Source organism: Cetorhinus maximus, chromosome 7, assembly GCF_964194155.1.
Source record: "Cetorhinus maximus chromosome 7, sCetMax3.hap1.1, whole genome shotgun sequence".
Classification (NCBI taxonomy): Eukaryota; Metazoa; Chordata; class Chondrichthyes; order Lamniformes; family Cetorhinidae; genus Cetorhinus; species Cetorhinus maximus.
The window spans coordinates 2,928,513-2,949,526 of NC_135885.1; the positions used below are offsets into that span (position 1 = coordinate 2,928,513).

Below are 21,014 nucleotides of genomic sequence, written 5' to 3' on the forward strand. Positions count from 1 at the left end.
ATGATTAAAAAGGCTAATGGAATATTGGCCTTTATCGCAAGAGGGCTGGAATACAAAGGAGTGAAAGGGATGTTAAACTTATCAGACCCCATCTGTAGTAACTGGGTGCAGTGCAGATTATAAGGGCAAACTGCACAGACTAGAATTTATATTCCTTCGAGTTGAGAAGATTGAGGATTAATTTAATGAAGGCGTTTAACATGATTAGCAGATCTGATAGGGCAGATAGAAACTATTTCCTCTGGTGAATGGAGTCCAGAACAAGGAAGGAGAACCTAAAAGTTAGAGCGAGGCTGCTCAGGGGTGATGTTAGGAAGCACTTCTTCACACACTGAATCAAAAAGATCTGAAGCTGACACTGAGTTATGTCAGTGAAGAAGGAGCTTGACTCTGTCGCTCTTTTTCTTCTTCTTCTTCTTCTTCTTCTTCTTCTTAGGCTGTCCCTCGGGACCCAGGGTGACTTTCTTCCACTCTGGGGTTGTGGGTCCTGAGATGAGTAAAAAGTCCAAAGCTGGATGTGCACACTCTCCCTCAGGTGGGGCAGGTAGTGTTTGGTGAGGTGGGTGGGTGGGCTGCTCGGATTTTGGGGCGCTCCTCCCGCTGTTCACGCTTGGTCTCCGCCTGGGCCCGTGGGAGACGCTCGAAATGGTCGCCCCCCCTCCGCGGACGCTTCTTCTCCAGTTTGGGTGGTCCCGAGCAAGAGATTCCCACAGATCGGCGGGGACGTTGCATTTCTTCAGGGAGACTTTGTGGATGTCCCTGAAGCGTTTCCTCTGCCCTCCTGGAAATCGCTTTCGTGACGAAGATCGGAGTAAAGAGCTTGTTTTGGGAGTCTCGTGTCGGGCATGTGGACGATGTGGCCCACCCAGCGTAGCTGATTAGCCATAACCAGTGCCTCAATACTGGGGGTTTTGGCCTGAGAGAGGACAGTGATATCGGAGTGCCTATCCTGCCATTGAATTTGCAGGATTTTGCGGAGGCATCACTGGTGATATTCCTCCAGGGATTTAAGGTGCCTGCTGCACATTGTCCATGTCTCTGACGCATACAGGAGGGCAGGTAGCACTGCAGCCCTGTAGACCATGAGCTTGGTGCTGGATTTGAGGTCTTTGTCATCAAACACTCTTCTCCTCAATCGGCCAAAGGCTACGCTGGCACACTGGAGGCCACGTTGAGTTTCATCGTCAATGTCTGCCCTCACTGAGAGGAGGTGCTTTATGGGAAATTTAGAGGCGGAGCTCCAATCAGGTTTCCATCCCTGCCACAGTACCTAAACCACTCTTATCAAAGTCACAATTTACATTGTGACAAAAGTAAACATTCCTTCCTCATCCTCCCCAACCTGCTTGCAGCCTTTGGCAAAGTTGACCGCACCATCCTTCTCCAACGTCTACATAAGAACAGGGGTAGTCTGTAGAGCCTTCTCCCCAATCCAGGAAAATAATGGCTGATCTGATTGTGGCCTTAACTCCACTTTCCTGCCTATCCCCCCATAACCCTTGACTTCCTTGTAGATCAAAAACCTCTCTAACTCTCCTTGAATATATTCAATGACCCAGCCTCCACTCTTCCCTGGGGAAGAGAATTTCAAAGAGTAATGACCAGCTGAGAGTAGAAATTCCCCCTTACCTTATGACTGTACAAAGAACAAAGAACAAAGAAAAGTACAGCACAGGAACAGGCCCTTCGGCCCTCCAAGCCTGCACCGATCATATTGCCCGTCAAACTAAAACATTTTGCACTTCTGGGGTCCGTATCCCTCTATTCCCATCCTATTCATGTATTTGTCAAGCTGCCTCTTAAACACCACTTTCGCACCTGCTTCCACCACCTCCTCTGGCAGCGAATTCCAGACACTCACTACCCTCTGCATAAAAAACTTGCCCCGCACATCTCCTCTATAGTTTTCTCCTCTCACCTTAAATCTATGTCCCCTAGTAATTGACTCTTCCACCCTGGGAAAAAGCTTCTGACTATCTACTCTGTCCATGCCACTCATAATTTTGTAAACTTCTATCAAGTCGCCCCTCAATCCCCGTCGCTCTACTGAGAACAATCTGAGTTTCTCCAACCTCTCCTCATAGCTAATAACTTCCCGACCAGGCAGCATCCTGGTAAACCTCCTCTGCACCCTCTCCAACACCTCCATATCCTTCTGGTAATGTGGCGACCAGAATTGCACGCAATATTCCAAGTGTGGCCTAACCAAGGTTCTATACAGCTGCAGCATGACTTCCCAGCTTTTACACTCAATACCCCTACCAATGAAGGCAAGCATGCCATATGCCTTCCTGACTACCTTATCCACCTGCGTTGCCACTTTCAGTGATCTGTGGACCTGTACACCCAGACCCCTCTGCCCGTCAATGCACTTAAGGGTTCTGCCATTTACTGTATAATTCCTACCTGTATTAGACCTTCCAAAATGCATTACCTCGCATTTGTCAGGATTAAACTCCATCTGCCATTTCTGCACCCAAGTCTCCAACCGATCTATATCCCGTTGTATCCTTTGACAATCCTCTTCACTATCTGCAACTCCTCCGACCTTAGTGTCGTCTGCAAACTTACTAATTAGCCCAGTTACATTTTCCTCAATCATTTACGTATACAACAAACAGCAAAGGTCCCAGCACTGATCCCTGCGGAACTCCACTAGTCACAGCTCTCCATTCAGAAAAGCACCCTTCCACTGCTACCCTCTGTCTTCTATGACCAAGCCAATTCTGTATCCATCTTGCCAGCTCACCTCTGATCCCATGTGACTTTACCTTCTGTACCAGTCTGCCATGAGGGACCTTGTCAAAGGCCTTACTGAAACCCATGTAGATAACATCCACTGCCCTTCCATCGTCGATCATCTTTGTCACTTCCTCGAAAAACTCGATCAAGTTAGTGAGACACGACCTCCCCTTCACAAAACCATGCTGCCTCTCACTAATACGTCCATTTGCTCAAATGGTGGTAAATCCTGTCACGAAGAATCTTCTCCAATAATTTCCCTACCACTGACGCAAGGCTCACCGGCCTGTAATTTCCTGGATTATCCCTGCTACCCTTCTTAACCAATGGAACAACATTGGCCATTCTCCAGTCCTCTGGGACCTCACCCGTAGCCAGTGAGGATACAAAGATTTCTGTCAAGGCCCCAGCAATCTCCTCCCTTGCCTCCCTCAGTACTCTGGGGTAGATCCCATCTGGCCCTGTGGACTTATCCACCTTAATATTCTTCAAGACGCCTAACACCTCTTTTTTGATCTCAACATGATCCAGGCTATCTACACACTCTTCCCTAGACAAATCGACCGCTAAGTCCTTCTCTTTGGTGAATACTGATGAGAAGTATTCATTTAGTATCTCTCCCATTTCTTCTGGCTCCATACACAGATTCCCACCTCTGTCCCTGAGTGGGCCTACCCTTTCCCTGGCTACCCTCTTTCTTTTTACATATGAATAAAAGGCCTTGGGATTTTCCTTAATCCTGGTTGCCAATGACTTTTTATAACCCCTTTTAGCCCTCCTGACTCCTTGCTTAAGTTTCTTCCTACTTTCTTTATATTCTCCACGGGCTTCATCTGTTCCCAGCCTTCTAGCCCTTACGAATGCTTCCCTTTGCTTTTTGACTAATCTCACAATATCCTTTGTTATCTAAGGTTCCTGAAACTTGCCGTTCTTATCCTTCATCCTAGCAGGAACATGCTGGTCCTGAATTCTTATCAACTGACGTTTGAAAGCCCTCCACATGTCAGTTGTTGATTTGCCCTCAAACATCCTCCTTCAGTCTAGATTCCTCAGTTCCTACCTAATATTGTTATAATTAGCCTTCCCCCAATTAAGCACCTTAACCCCAGGACTCCTGTTATCCTTATCCACCAGTACCTTGAAACTTACTGAATTATGGTCACTTTTCCCGAAATGCTCCCCTCCTGAAACTTCAACCACCTGGCCGGGTTCATTCCCTAATACCAGGTCCAGTATTGCCCCTTCCCTAGTTGGACTATCTACATATTGTCTCAGGAAACCCTCCTGGATGCACTTTACAAATTTTGCACCGTCCAAACCCCTAGCACTAAGTGATTCCCAGTCAATATAGGGAAAGTTAAAATCACCCACCACAACAACCCTATTGCTATTACATCTTTCCAAAATCTGCCCACATAACTGTTCCTCAATCTCCCACCGGCAATTGGGAGGCCTATAGTAAACCCCCAACATTGTGACTGCACCCTTCCTATTCCGGAGCTCTACCCATATTGCCTCACTGCATGAGCCCTCCGAGGTGTCCTCCTGTCGTACAGCTGTGATATTCCCCTTAACCAGCAGTGCAACTCCCTGACTTCTTCTACATCCCTCTCTATCCTGCCTGAAACAGCTAAATCCTGGAATTGGAATATCTGCCAATCCTGTCCATCCTTCAACCAAGTCTCTGTAATAGCAATAACATCATAGTCCCAAGTACTAATCCAAGCCCTAAGCTCATCTGCCTTGCCTGTTATACTTCTCGCATTGAAACAAATGCATTTCAGACCACCAGTCCCACTGTGTTCAGTAATTTCTCCCTGCCTGCCCTTCCTTTTAGTCCTACTGGCCATATTCACTAGTTGCCAGACATTTATTTCACCTGCTGACCTATTGCTCTGGTTCCCACCCCCCTGCCATACTAGTTTAAACCCTCCCGAGTGACACTAGCAAACCTCGCAGCCAGGATATTGGTGCCCCTCCAGTTTATATGCAACCCGTCCTTCTTGTACAGCCGCACAGGAGGCTGCTCAGTAAGATAAGAGCCCATGGTGTTAGAGGCAAGGTACTAGCATTGGTAGAAGATTGGCTGTCTGGCAGGAGGCAGAGAGTGAGGATAAGGGGGTCCTTCTCAGGATGGCAGCCGGTGACTAGTGGAGTTCCGCAGGGGTCAGTGTTGGGACCACAACTTTTCACTTTATTCATTAATGATCTATATGAAGGAACTGAGGGCATCCTGGCTAAATTTGCAGATGATACAAAGATAGGTGGAGGGACAGGTGGTATTGAGGAGGCGGGCAGGCTGCAGAAGGATTTAGACAGGTTAGGAGAATGGGCAAAGAAGTGGCAGATGGAATACAATGTGGGGAAGTGTGAGGTCATGCACTTTGGTAGGAAGAATAGAGGCATAGACTATTTTCTAAATGGGGAGAGAATTCAGAAATCTGGAGTGCAAAGGGACTTGGGAGTCCTAGTCCAGGATTCTCTTAAAGTTAACTTGCTGGTTGAGTCGGTAGTTAGGAAGGCAAACGCAATGTTGGCATTTATTTCGAGAGGACTAGAATATAAAAGCAGGGATGTGCTGCTGAGGCTTTATAAGGCTCTAGTCAGACCACATTTAGAATATTGTGAGCAATTTTGGGCCCCATATCTCAGGAAGGATGTGCTGGCCCTGGAGAGGGTCCAGAGGAGGTTCACGAGAATGATCCCAGGAATGAAAGGCTTAACATATGAGGAACGTTTGAGGACTCTGGGTCTATACTCGATGTAGTTAAGAAGGATGAGGGGGGATCTGATTGAAACTTACAGAATACTGAAAGGCCTGGATAGAGTGGATGTGGGGAAGATGTTTCCATTAGTAAGAGAGACTAGGACCCGAGGGCACAGCCTCAGAGTAAAGGGAAGACCTTTTAGAACAGAGATGAGGAGAAACTTCTTTAGCCAGAGAGTGGTGAATCTATGGAATTCATTGCCACAGAAGGCTGTGGAGGCCAGGTCATTGAGTGTATTTAAGACCGAGATAGATAGGTTCTTGATTGGTAAGGGGATCAAAGGTTACGGGGAGAAGGCGGGAGAATGGGGTTGAGAAACTTATCAGCCATGATTGAATGGCGGAGCAGACACGATGGGCCGAATGGCCTAATTTCTGCTCCTATGTCTTATGGTCTGATGGTCCAGGTCCCACCTGCCCCGGAAGAGATCCCAATGATCCAGATATTGGAAACCCTCCCTCCTACACCATCTGTTCAGCCACGTGTTCAGCTGCACTATCTTCCTATTTCTAGCCTCACTGGCACGTGGCACAGGGAGTAATCCTGAGATTACAACCCTAGAGGTCCTGTTTTTTAACTTTCTGCCTAACTCCCTGAACTCCCGCTGCAGGACCTCGTCACTCTTCCTGCCTATGTCGTTAGTATCAATGTGTACCACGACCTCTGGCTGTTCTCCCTCCCCCTTCAGAATGTCCCGTACCCGATCAGAGACATCCTGGACCCTGGTATCAGGGAGGCAACATACCATCCTGGTGTCTCTTTCACAACCACAGAAGCGCCTATCTGAGCCCCTGACTATAGAGTCCCCTATGACAATTGCTCTTCTGTGCTTTGACCCCACCTGCTGAACAACAGAGACAGCCCAACCTTCTCAACCTTTGCTCATATGACAACCCCTTCATCCCAGGAATCGGCCTAATGAACCTTCTCTGAACCACCTCCATTGCAAGTAAACCCTTCCTTAAATAAAGTGACCAAAACTGTACACAGTGCTCTACGTTCAGTCTCACCAACACCTTTTACAGTTGCAGCAAGACTTCCTGACTTTTATACTCCATCCCCTTTGCAATAAAGGCCAATGTTTCATTTGCCTTCCGAATCACTCACTGTACCTGCGTACTAACGTTTTGTGATTCATGTACAAGGACACCCAGATCCCTCTGCATTGTAGCATTCTGCAGTCTCTCTCCATTTAAATAATATTCTGTTTTTCTATTCTTCCTGCCAAAATGGACAGATTCACATTTTCCCACATTATACTCCATCTGCCAAATTTTTGCCCACTCACTCAACCCTTTTATATCCCTTTACAGGCCCTTTGTATCCTCCTCACAACTGCTTTGCCATTTCTCTCCACTGTCCACTTCCCAATGCCGTCCAGCTGGGTGGGACCGCTCTCACCTGGCTCCATTCTTATCTATCTAATAGTAATCAGAAATTCACTTGCAATGGTTTCTCTTCCTGCTCCTGCACCGTTAGCTCTGATGTTCCCAAGGATCTATCCTTGGCCCCTCCTATTTCTCATCTACATCTGCCCCTTTTTGGCATCATCTGAAAGAACAGCATCAGTATTCAAATGTTCGTTGCTCCTACCTAGCTCTACCTCACCACCTCTTTCAATTCCTCCACAGTCACTAAATTATCGATGACATTAACTACATATCTGACATCCAGTACTGGATGAGCAGAAATTTCCTCCAGTTAAATATTGGGAAGACTGAAGCCATTGTTTTCAGTACCCACCCCAAACTCCATTTCCCTAACTACCGACTCTATCCCTCTCCCTGACAACAGTCTGACACTAAGCCAGTCTGTTTGCAACCTTGGTGTCACATTCAACCCTGAGATGAGCTTCTGACCACATATTCCCTCCAATACTCAGAAGCCTATTTCCACCTCCATAATATTGCTCTTGTCTCAGGTCAATTGCTGCTGAAACCCTCAGCCATGCCTATGTTAATTCTAGGTTAGACTATTCCAACACTCCCCTGGCTGGTCTCTCACATTCTACCCTCTATAAACTGAGGACATCCAAAGCCATGCTGCTCATGTCCTAACTCACATCAAGCCCTGTTCACCTCTGCGCTCACTGACCTAAATTGGCTCCCAGTTAAGCAATGCATCAGTTTTCAAATTGCTATCTTTTTTTCCCTCCATGGCCTTCCCTCTCTCCATCTCTGCAACCTCCTCCAGCCCCACAACAGTCTGAGATCTCCACACTCATCTAATTCTGGCCTCTTGAGCATCATTCAGGTCATACCTTCAGGTGCCCAGGCCCTCAGCTTTGGAAATCTCTCCCTAAATCTCTCTGCCTCTCTACTTTGCTTTCTTCCTTAAAGACATTCCTTAAAACCTACTGAAATATATTTGCAAGACCAAAGAGACTTTGTGCCGCCTGGAAGTCAACTACCCAGGTGAACTGGTTTAATACAGTTTGATTTATATACACACACAAATGGCCACAAGAGGGTGCTATTACATTCCTCCATCCTCAATGAAAAAGCTACACAATGTTCAAAATTTCATACATATTAATATACGTCTCTTGTTTTTCTTTTATTTACAAATCAAACCACAGGGTTTCCTGTTTCTGAGAGGATACCTCCTTTCTTGATCCAAACTTTCAGAACTTGGGGAAGGACCATGACCCATCTGGGCCTGAGGAGAAGTTTCCTCCAACAAAGACTGATTTTGCCCTTGACCTTCAGTTGAATTTTCCACTTCATCAGACATGTCTCTCAGACTCTGACTTGGATCTGAATTGGTTTCAGGCACCACTTGTATTGGAACAACTATTGGTACTCTACTCTTGACTATCCGATTCATCGCTCTCATTTGATTCTTCCCAACTTCCTCCTTCTTTGTGAAGCTCTGAAGGTAAAACATGATCTACGTGTACAAACCTAACCTTTCCATGACCAAACATCTCGACCAAATAGATGCGAGGATCACCCTATTTTCACAACTCTTCCTGGTAGCCACTGACGATGATGACCTTTCACCTTAACCTTCTGATTCAGTTTCAGACTTCCTTCTCTCACTCTACCCCTATCATGAATCTCTTTCTGCCTGGGTTGTTTCTTTTCCACTGACTGTGCTAAATGTGGTTTCAGCAGTGAGAACCTTGTCCTCGGCTGTCTTCTAAGAAATAATCCAGCTGCCTTTCTGATGGGAGTAGTGCGAGACGTATGATGATAAATGAACAAAAAGTTCTCTGGCTTGTGATCCAATGACAACTGGCGTTTCTTCCAATTTGTCTCTAGCATTTGTTTAACAAGAGCATACTTAACAATTTATACTGTGCACTCTGTTGCTCCATTTGAAGCAGGATGTTATGGTAACAACTCTAGTGTGTTTAACCCCATTCATTTTCATGAATTTTACAAACTCTTCTGAACAAAACTGAGACAATGAATGGCTTTTGCCCTTTGAATTCTGCAAAATCTATGTTTAGCCTCTGCCACACTCTGGCTACCCATTTCCATGGACACAAAGCACTGATATTTGCTTCTTTTCCACAGCTTGACATATTTGACATGGTTTCACTATGTCTTTTATGTCCTTATCTAACCCTGGCCACCAAAGATAGCCTCTCACTAGAATATTTGTCAAGCTCTTCCCTGAGTGTTGATCACGCAGATCATGTAGCAACTGTGACCTGTACCTTTCAGGAGTCACAACTCTGGCTCCCCACATAACACAACCTTTATCAATGGACAGCTGATCCTTAAGCATAAAAAGTAGCCTGATTTCTAAATCCAGTGTCTGTGATGGCCACTCATTTGTAATACAGTCACATACCCTTGCTAATACAGGGTCCCCACGAGTTGTTCTATCAATGTCATCTGCTGTGACTGGCAACTCATCGATGTGTGAAAATAAAAACACATCCTCCCTGTTGGGTCTCCCTCTGATGGGAATGGTAATCCAGGCATCGCATTGGCATGACAATGATCTTCCAATCATCTGTATTTAATGTCGTACTGATAAGCAGACAAAATCAAAGCCCATCACTGCGTTCGGGCTGTAGCTGAAGTGAGTGCTGGAGACTTTGGATTCAAAATAGCCATCAGTGGCTTCTGATCAGTGTCGATCGTGGAACTATGGCCATGCAAGTATTTATGAAACCCAAAAATCAAAGACAATGGCCCACGTTCTACCTGAGCATAAGTTTGCTCACTAGCACTGATGGTGCAGTTGGGGTCCTCTCGCCATGATCCAACACAACAGAGATCACAGCACCTACTCCAAATGGAGAGGCGTCACATGCTAGCCTAATCTCTTTAACACATCATAGTGTACATGCATTGTACCATCAACTAATTGACTTTTACACAACTGGGAACACTTGTTAAACTCCCTTGTCTAATTCCATGGAACACCCTCCCTCAAGAGTTCATTCAGTGGGTGCAATAAGGTTGCCAAATTTGCTAAGAATTTAGTATAAGTAATTCATTAAGCCGAAAAAGATCTGAGTTCAGAGATATTCTGAGGGGGGTGGCACATTTCTTGTTGCTTGTACCTTCCTCCTGGTAGGATGTAACCCATCTTTGTCTACCCTGTCACCCAAGTACTTGACAGAGTCTTGAAACATTGCACATTTGTGTGCCTTCATCCAAACCCCATGCTTTCCTGAACATTGGAGCACCTTATTCAGCCTGTCATCATGGGTCTGCCTGTTTTGGAGCTGAAGTAAGCATGTCATCCAAATAGCACTCTACTCCCGGAACTCCTTGTGACATTTGGTTCATCGCCTTTTGGAAATTCTAGGGGCTGAAGAAACACCAAATAGCAGCCAATAAAACTGAAGTAGATCCATGTGTGTATGAATAGTCAAAGATGACTTAAACTCATTGTCTAACTCAAGTTGCAGTTATGATGTTTGTCAGATCTAACTTTGAAAACATCTGGTCTCCTGACGACATTGTAAACAGATCCCCCACGTTTGACAATGTATCGGGTGGATTACATTCAAAACCTGGTTTACAGCTACCTTGAAGTCACCACATATTCTGACGCGATCATCTGACTTTGGTACTTTCACTATGTGAGAAGTCCAATTACTGCATTCTACTGCATTCGTTGCTCCCAATGCGGTCTCCTCTACATTGGAGAGACCAAACGCAAACTGGGCGACCGTTTTGCGGAACACCTGCGGTCTGTCCGCAAGAAAGACCCAAACCTCCCTGTCGCTTGCCATTTTAACACTCCACCCTGTTCTCTTGCCCACATGTCTGTCCTTGGCTTGCTGCATTGTTCCGGTGAAGCCCAACGCAAACTGGAGGAACAGCACCTCATCTTCCGACTAGGCACTTTACAGCATTCCGGGCTGAATATTGAATTCAACAACTTTAGATCTTAAACTCCCCCTCCCCCCATCCCCACCCCGTTTCTTTTCCCCCCGCCCCCCCCTTTTTTTTTTCAATAATTTATATAGATTCTTCTTTCCCCACCTATTTCCATTATTTTTAAATCTAAAACTAAAACCTTTAGTCTTTCCACCCCACCCCCACTAGAGCTGTACTTTGAATATCCTGTATTCCATTCTTAATTAGCACTTTTCTCAGACAAAGACCACCACCTTCAACACCTCTTTGACCCTTTTGTCTCTGACATCTTTTGATTATCTGCTCACACCACACCCTCAATGTGTCTCTTCCCCCCCCGCCCCCCACCCACCTTAAACCAATTTATATTTCTCCCTTGTTGAAACTATGCTGCAGTTCTGCCGAAGGGCCATGGAGGCTCGAAACGTTGACTGATTTCTTCTCCGCCGATGCTGCCAGACTTGCTGAGTTTTTCCAGGTAATTCTGTTTTTGTTTTGTTTTAGTCCAATTACTCTGTTCCATTTTAGAGATCTCCTCCAGGGATCCCCAGCATCACAGATGCCAGTCTTCAGCCACTCACTCATTCAATTCACTCCACATGATATCAAGAAACGGCTGAAGGCACTGGATGCTGCAAAAACTATGGGCCCTGACAATATTCCAGCAATAGTGCTGGAGACTTGTGCTCCAGAACTTGTCGTGCCCCTAGCCAAGCTGTTTCAGTACAGCTACAACACTGGTATCTACCCAGCTATGTGGAAAATTGGAAAATTGCCCAGGTATGTCCTGTACACAAAATGCAGGACAAATCCAACCCGGCCAATTACCGTCCCATCAGTCCACTCTCGATCATCAGCAAAGTGATGGAAGGGATCATCAACAGTGCTATCAAGCGACACTCGCTTGGCAATAACCTGCTCATTGACGCTCAGTTTAGGTTCTGCCAGGGCCACTCAGTTCCTTACCTCGTTACAGCCTTGGTTCAAACATGGACAAAAGAGCTGAACTCCCGAGGTGAGGTGAGAGTGACTGCCCCTGACATCAAGGCAGCATTTGACAGACTGTGGCATCAAGAAGCCCTAGCAAAACTGGTGTCAATGGGAATCAGGGGGAAAACTCTCCACTGGTTGGAGTCATACCTAGCACAAAGGAAGATGGCTGTGATTGTTGGAGATCAATCATCTCAGTTCCAGGACATCACTGCAGGAGTTCCTCAGGGTAGTGTCCTAGGCCCAACCATCTTCAGCTGCTTCATCAATGACCTTCCTTCCATCATAAGGTCAGAAGTGGGGATGTTCGCTGATGATTTCACAATGTTCAGCACCATTCGCGACTCCTCAGATACTGAAGCAGTCCATGTCCAAATGCAGCAAGACCTGGACAATATCCAGGCTTGGACTGACAAAGTGGCAAATAACATTCATGCCGCACAAGTGCCAGGCAATGACCATCTCCAACAAGAGAGAATCTAACCATCTCCCCTTGACATTCAATGGCATTACCATTACTGAATGCCCCACTATCAACATCCTGGAGGGTTACCATTGACCAGAAACTGAACTGGACTAGTCATATAAATACTGTGGCTACAAGAGCAGGTCAGAGACTAGGAATCCTGCAGTGAGTAACTCACCCCCGACTCCTCAAAGCCTGTCCACCATCTATGAGACACAAGTCAGGAGTGTGATGGAATACTCCCCACTTGCCTGGATGAGTGCAGAACCCACAACACTCAAGAAGCTCGACACTGTCCAGGACAAAGCAGCCCACTTGATTGGCACCCCTTCCACAAACATTCACTCCCTCCCACCACCGACGCACAGTAGCAGCAGTGTGTACCATATACAAGATGCATTGCAGGAATTCACCAAGACTCCTTAGACAGCACTTTCCAAATCCATGATCACTACCATCTAGAAGGACACCCTGGTCCAGTCCTCCATCACCCCCTACACTTCAACCCCTCCCACGGCACCTTCCCATGCAACCGCAGAAGGTGCAACACCTGCCCCTTCACTTCCCCCCTTCTCACCGTCCAAGACCCAAACACTCCTTTCAAGTGAAGCAGCATTTCACTTGCACTTCCCTCAATTTAGTCTACTGCATTCGCTGCTCCCAATGCGGTTTCCTCTACATTGGAGAGACCAAACGCAGACTGGGTGACCACTTTGCAGAACACCTTCGGTCTGTCCGCAAGCATGACCCAGACCTCCCTGTCGCTTGCCATTTTAACACTCCACCCTGCTCTCATGTCCACATGTCCATCCTTGGCCTGCTGCAATGTTCCAGTGAAGCTCAACGCAAACTGGAGGAACAGCACCTCATCTTCCGACTAGGCACTTTACAGCCTTCTGGACTGAATATTGAGTTCAACAACTTTAGATCATGAACTCTCTCCTCCATCCCCACCCCCTTTCCGATTCTCCCTTTTCCAATAATTTATAATTTTTTTTTTACAAATATATTTTTCTTTTCCCTCCTATTTCCATTATTTTTAAATTTATTTCGATCTATTGTTTCACCCCCACTAGGGCCATCTGCTACTTGCTCATCTGCGTTCTACCCTTAATGTCACCATTAGCACATTCCTTAGATAATATCACCACCGTCAACACCCCTTTGACCTTTTGTCTGTGACATCCTTGGCAATCTCTTCTTGGCCTCCACCTATCACTGGCCCTCTATCCAGCTCTACTTGTCTCACTCACCCCACTCTACCAGCTTATATTTCACCTCATTTCTATATTTTTTAGTTCTGTTGAAGGGTCATACGGACTCGAAAAGTTAATTCTGTATCCCTCTCCGCAGATGCTGCCAGACCTGCTGAGTTTTTCCAGGTATTTTTGTTTTTGTTCCAGTCCCAGTGTTGGCCTCAGCACTGGTAACCGAACATTGTCGTACCTCTGCTACCTCATTGGGGTTTTCAGCTGTCTCAGCTGCAGCTTATTTACCTGCGGCTGTGAACTCTTGACTCCTATTGAGTAACATTCCACTATGTCCATGGACAATGCTGTTTGACAAGCCAACATCAAAGGTTAACTTTGGCAATGTCAGCCACCCACTGCCAACACATCCCCTTTTTAAATCGCAAACAAATCTGTCCCACAATAGGCTCTCCCTTGAGATTCTCCAAAATTACATTGAATGGGCAGCTTTTGCAAAGCCACGATAAACTCTCCAACGTCCTCGCTGAGAAACCGATTCCTTGTCCCAGACCAAAAACGTTCAGCCATCTCCAATGGCTTGGGAATTTCGTGCTGCCCAAGCTCGTGTAAAATGTCCAACAGCGGCCTGTCTTTTGGCTTAGCAAGGGTGCGCAAATTCTTGAGCATGTCATCCACTCCTGGGCCTACCTCTGTTAAAGAGGTTGTACCTTTCCTCTGCCCTGCTGCCTGATTAACAGCTGGATTATCAGGATCTTCAAGGATATTATTAGCAGTGTAAAACGTCTTGAGCCAGTCCACACATGCATCAAAAAGACCGTCAGTTGTGACTGTACTCTCCCGGTTGCCCAATAATACCCGTTGATGCAGCCATCTTTGAAGGTCAGTCCACCCACATGTACCAACAGCCTTTTCTCCCTAAGACCACATTTTAAGCCTATTTCTCAGCAAAACAAAAACCTTCAATTCCTCCAAGATAAAAGCAAAAAACTGCGGGTGCTGGAAATCCAAAACAAAAATACCTGGAAAAACTCAGCAGGTCTGACAGAGTCTGAATCGGACTCGAAACGTTAACTATGTTCCTCTCCGCAGACGCTGTCAGACCTGCTGAGCTTTTCCAGGTATGTTTATTTTTGTTTTTGCCTTCAATTCCTCTGCTGGTTTGCAGGAAGTTTAGCAGGAAGTTTTGCCAACCCCAACTTGTTCAGCTAGGGAACACCATATCCCTTATCGCCAGACTGTAATGCCTTTGCAAGGACAAAAGAGGCTGTGTGCCACACGGAAGTCAAGTGCCCAAGTGAACTGGTTTAATCTGGTTTGACTTCTATGCATACATACATAAGTGGCCACAAAAGGGCGATATTACACTGACCTCCTGGACCAGGCTTTTGGTCATTTCCCCTAATATCCCCCTATGTGGCTTGGCCTTGAATATCGTTTTGTAATGTTCCTATGAAGTGCCTTGGGGTGTTTTACTCTGTTAAAAGCGCTATAAAATTATAAGTTGCTGTTATTGACCTGACATCAGCATATTCAGCATGGAAGTGATGCAGAAAGCAGTCAGCATAGATCCAGCTGTGTTCCTGACCCTGGACCTCCCAGGCTAGATTGGCAGTGGGGTCAGGAACCAGTGCGGGCAGAAATTCAAAATGGTGATCCTGAAGGTTGTGTTCAGAAACCCGACTCGCCTGGGGCAGTTTTGAATTTTCAAAGAGACAGGGAGGTGGGAGGGAGCCAGAAACCTGCTCAGTGTCAGTTGACAACCCATTGTGCTAATTCAGGAGCTGGTTAAGGGTCCTGTCCGTCAGGAATGCAATTTTCAATGCATTTTCCGGCAACCCCGAACCATCTTTTTGCATATTGATTTACAGTTTGTCTGGTTCCACACGGGATCCCAAGTAAGATTTTTCATAGTTGATATTTATTCCAACATGTGGAGCCAACTAACGCCGGCCGAGGGCTGGTCCGAAAGCTGTTCTGCACGGGCCGCTTTCCGCTGCATTCAATCTCCCGGCTTTCTGAAGAGCTGCCCGCACAAACCAGCAAGGCAGCAGCAGTCCACAACATGGCTGCCGCCTGCCTCTACTGCTAGTGCCAGGCAGGCAGCTCCAATCTGCTGGAGGCTCTCAGCGCCGATCTTGAACTCCACTTTTGTGCCTTCACACCAGATGTGTTCCTGATCATTTTGTCTGTCTGTCACTATTCCAGATGTGATCCTGATCCTGTACTCTGTCACTATTCCAGATGTGATCCTGATCCTGTACTCTGTCACTATTCCAGATGTGATCCTGACCCTGTACTCTGTCACTATTCCAAATGTGATCCCGTACTCTGTCTATCACTGTTCCAGATGTGATCCTGACCCTGTACTCTGTCACTATTCCAGGTGTGATCCTGATCCTGTACTCTCACTATTCCAGGTGTGATCCTGATCCTGTACACTGTCTATCAATGTTCCCGATGTGATCCTGACCCTGTACTCTGTCTATCACTGTTCCAGATGTGATCCTGATCCTGTACTCTGTCACTATTCCAGATGTGATCCTGACCCTGTCTTCTGTCTGTCATTGTTCCAGATGTGATCCTGACCCTGTTCTGTCTGTCACTATTCCAGGTGTGATCCTGACCCTGTCTTCTGTCTATCACTGTTCCAGATGTGATCCTGACCCTGTACTCTGTCTATCACTATTCCAGATGTGATCCTGACCCTGTTCTCTGTCACTATTCCAGATGTGATCCTGACCCTGTTCTCTGTCACTATTCCAGATGTGATCCTGACCCTGTATTCTTTGTCACTGTTCCAGATGTGATCCTGACCCTGTACTCTGTCTATCACTATTCCAGATGTGATCCTGACCCTGTTCTCTGTCACTATTCCAGATGTGATCCTGACCCTGTTCTCTGTCACTATTCCAGATGTGATCCTGACCCTGTATTCTTTGTCACTGTTCCAGATGTGATCCTGACCCTGTATTCTGTCTATCACTGTTCCAGATGTGATCCTGACCCTGTACTCTGTCACTGTTCCAGATGTGATCCTGACCCTGTACTCTGTCACTGTTCCAGATGTGATCCTGACCCTGTACTCTGTCACTGTTCCAGATGTGATCCTGACCCTGTACTCTGTCACTGTTCCAGATGTGATCCTGACCCTGTACCCTGTCACTGTTCCAGATGTGATCCTGACCCTGTACCCTGTCACTGTTCCAGATGTGATCCTGACCCTGTACCCTGTCACTATTCCAGATGTGATCTTGATTCTATGGTCTGTCTATCACTATTCCAGATGTGATCCTGACCCTGTACTCTGTCTATCACTATTCCAGATGTGATCTTGATTCTATGGTCTGTCTGTCTCTGTTGCAGGTGTGTTCCTGATTCCATACTGCATCATGATGCTGTTTACAGGGCTGCCACTCTTCCTCATGGAGCTGAGTCTGGGACAGTACGGAGGAGCTGGACCAATACATGTGTGGAAATGCTGCCCTCTGCTGAAAGGTTCTATATATTGCAATCTGCCAATCCTCATCCCAGTGCTGCTCTTGGCTTCTGTATTTTAACACCACCACCACACCCACCCTCTCCATTCTGAAGGAGCTAATTGCTACTGGGAAAACTCCACCAGGTCAGAGGCAGCTCTCTCAGTCACTGACAGGGTCAGAAAGGCATGAGCTCGAGGCTCCCTCCAGAGATTTGGGTTGATAATCTGGACTGACACTCCCCCTGTTGTACTGAGGGAGTGCCGCACAGTCAGAGGGTCAGTACTGAGGGAGTGCCGCACAGTCAGAGGGTCAGTACTGAGGGAGTGCCGCCCTGTCAGAGGGTCAGTACTGAAGGAGTGCTGCACTGTCAGAGGGTCAGTACTGAGGGAGTGCTGCACTGTCAGAGGGTCAGTACTGAGGGAGTGCTGCACTGTCAGAGGGTCAGTACTGAGGGAGTGCCGCCCTGTCAGAGGGTCAGTACTGAGGGAGTGCTGCACTGTCAGAGGGTCAGTACTGAGGGAGTGCCGCCCTGTCAGAGGGTCAGTACTGAGGGAGTGCCGCCCTGTCAGAGGGTCAGTACTGAGGGAGTGCTGCACTGTCGGATGGTCAGTACTGAGGGAGTGCTGCACTGTCAGAGGGTCAGTACTGAGGGAGTGCTGCCCTGTCAGAGGGTCAGTACTGAGGGAGTGCCGCCCTGTCAGAGGCCTTTCAGCAGAGTTATTAAAGATTCTGCTATTTCTATAAATCAGCTTCCAGGTTATAGGAAGAGGTTATTCAGTCCCTTGAACCTTTTTCACAATTCAGTTGGATCCTGGCTGATTTGTATCTTAACTCCATTTAACTGAGTTTTTATACCCTTACCTGACAAAATTTGTCAATCCCAGTCTTGAAAAATCTCAAAACTCCCGTACCTGAAGTATTTTGGGGCAGTAAGTTCCTGGTCTGCGCTACCTGCAGCCTCTCAGACAGCTAAAACCTGCAGGGCTGCAGATGACCAGAGCATTTATTAGCAATCACCAGTTGCCCTTAGGGCATTAATCAGGATCGTGTAATACAGTGAGGTTTGACATTATTCCTACCTTTCCAGGGATTGGGATTGGGATGCTTGTTGTTGCCTCTTTGGTTTCACTTTACTACAACGTGATTATTGCCTGGACATTCTTCTACCTCGGGAACTCCTTCCAGAACCCTCTGCCTTGGTCCTGTGAGGCCCCAGCAAACTTTCACCTGTGTCAGGTAAGGAGAGCGCTCTGCCTCTCGATTCCAGGAGGGAGGGGATATCTCTGGTTGCGGGGGAGCGGGGGTGATCCAATGGGGAACAGAGAGAACTCCTGTCCATAGAGACAGCCTCCCACATCGTACAATACCTCACCCACAGCGATGACAGGAATAACCGCTGAACCTGTTTTTGTTGGTTGAGGGGGAAATGTTAGCCAGGATACTGAGAGAGAGCTCTCAGCTGGTCTACCAACACTGGGAACGTTAAAAGCCAGCAGACTGTGTAGCTGGGATTACTGTTTAACACCCTTTAAAAAGTACCTGGATGAGCACTTGGCACGTCATAACATTCAAGGCTATGGGCCAAGTGCTGGTAAATGGGATTAGGTAGGTAGGTCAGGTGTTTCTCACGTGTCAGTGCAGATTCGATGGGCCAAAGGGCCTCATCTGCACTGTGTGATTCTGTGATTCATATTAATGGCACATCCGGCAGTGCAGGATAGGGCCAAGGGTCAGAGTGCAGGATAGGGCCAAGGGTCAGAGGGCGTGACAGAGACCTGGGTCAGAGGGCGTGACAGAGACCTGGGTCAGAGGGCGTGACAGAGACCTGGGTCAGAGGGCGTGACAGAGACCTGGGTCAGAGGGCGTGACAGAGACCTGGGTCAGAGGGCGTGACAGAGACCTGGGTCAGAGGGCGTGACAGAGACCTGGGTCAGAGGGCGTGACAGAGACCTGGGTCAGAGGGCGTGACAGAGACCTGGGTCAGAGGGCGTGACAGAGACCTGGGTCAGAGGGCGTGACAGAGACCTGGGTCAGAGGGCGTGACAGAGACCTGGGTCAGAGGGCGTGACAGAGACCTGGGTCAGAGGGCGTGACAGAGACCTGGGTCAGAGGGCGTGACAGAGACCTGGGTCAGAGGGCGTGACAGAGACCTGGGTCAGAGGGCGTGACAGAGACCTGGGTCAGAGGGCGTGACAGAGACCTGGGTCAGAGGGCGTGACAGAGACCTGGGTCAGAGGGCGTGACAGAGACCTGGGTCAGAGGGCGTGACAGAGACCTGGGTCAGAGGGCGTGACAGAGACCTGGGTCAGAGGGCGTGACAGAGACCTGGGTCAGAGGGCGTGACAGAGACCTGGGTCAGAGGGCGTGACAGAGACCTGGGTCAGAGGGCGTGACAGAGACCTGGGTCAGAGGGCGTGACAGAGACCTGGGTCAGAGGGCGTGACAGAGACCTGGGTCAGAGGGCGTGACAGAGACCTGGGTCAGAGGGCGTGACAGAGACCTGGGTCAGAGGGCGTGACAGAGACCTGGGTCAGAGGGCGTGACAGAGACCTGGGTCAGAGGGCGTGACAGAGACCTGGGTCAGAGGGCGTGACAGAGACCTGGGTCAGAGGGCGTGACAGAGACCAATATTCATGGTCACAGTCAATTAACCCTTTAACACCTTAACCTCAAGTTCTGAAATGATTCAAAGTGATAGCCTTATTGGTGACTGGTTCTATTTTGTTCAGCATTAGCAGGACCTGACACGTAGTAATGCCTGAGTAGTAGTATCATTGCAGCATTAGGCCCTGGGTGTAAGTATGATCCCTCCTCCCTGGGTCATGCCTCACCTCATGTTGTGTCAGTCAATGCAACACACAAAACCTCCACAATTTCTGTACTCGTGGGATCCCTCCCTTCACACCCTTTACACAGCAAAGCCAGTGGAGACCGACTTACCCCAATCGTTACCTTGCTGTCATTGGCCGGCCCAATCGCAAACGCTCTTACTCACCCATCAGCTTTCCCGAGCCAGATCGGAGACTCAGGATCTGTGACTCTCCCAAAATCGGACTCGACATCAGCTGGTGAGCGTTCTGACGCCAAGCCCGGCCAAAGAGAAAAGCAACAGTGACCTTGGTATTCGGCAGTTTGCCTCAGTTCCACCCACAGCTGAACCTCGGAGATTCTGCTGAGGTGGTTTTCTCCTCCTCTCACAGCCTGTGCTATTTTTCATGTTCCAGCAGATTTCTGTCGAAGTCTCTAATGTTTTACCGTTTGGGTCAGTGAAGGGGCCACAAATCACATTTCCCCATCAGGTCACCTCTCAGCTGCATTTTACCCACAGCCCATCAGAAACAGGGTTCAAAAAACAGCGCAGGATAAGATTCAGTAGAACAATAGGATTAAGAAATGTAGAGTCAGTCATAGTATTTGAGTTCGTTTTTAACTAATTAGCAAGAAAACCTGAGGGAGGAATTTCCCAAGATCCTTACACCTGAGAAGGGTAAAAGCGTTGGGATGAACCAGGTCAATGACCATAAGCTTGGGATGCAAAACGAAGCTGTTCCTCCATCATCGCTGGGTCAAAATATTTGAACTCTCCACCTAGCAGCACTGAAGGAGCATCCACACACAGACTGCTAACGTTAACTGCTCTCTCTCTCTCTCTCTCTCTCTCTCTCTGCCTCTCACTCCCTGCAGAATTTAACTGCTAACCAAACTCATCAGAGTGCCAGTGAAGTTTTCTGGAAGTAAGTTTATTTTTCTATTTTGCTCCAGTTTTATTCCTGACCATGTTGTTGTCGCATTATTTTGACCTGCAGAAATCCTTGCATAATACAGCGCCTTAGCAAATCTCAGAAACATCTTAGATGCGTAAGAATTACGTTGAGTCCTCGGCACAGGAACAGGGTGTTCAAGTCCAGCAGGTTTGTGCTGGTGTTTTGCCCCATGAGAGTCTAAATTAGCATTCACACCGGATGTCGAAATGGTGATGGCTGTGCATGATCTTGGTTTAGTGATTCCCTGGTAAACACTGTGATTCTTAG

General features: G+C 47.5%; 1 protein-coding gene across 5 annotated transcripts in view; it reads left to right on the plus strand.

Moving 5' to 3' along the window:
- slc6a7 (solute carrier family 6 member 7) overlaps positions 1-21,014 on the plus strand; it is a 61,031-nt gene that overhangs the window by 17,766 nt on the left and 22,251 nt on the right. For all 5 annotated transcript variants that reach the window (XM_078544944.1, XM_078544946.1, XM_078544947.1 and 2 more), the window contains 3 exons: positions 16,868-16,999; positions 18,071-18,219; positions 20,668-20,717. In XM_078544944.1, the coding sequence (XP_078401070.1) occupies positions 16,868-16,999; positions 18,071-18,219; positions 20,668-20,717 (331 nt within the window). The remainder of the gene's footprint in view (positions 1-16,867; positions 17,000-18,070; positions 18,220-20,667; positions 20,718-21,014) is intronic.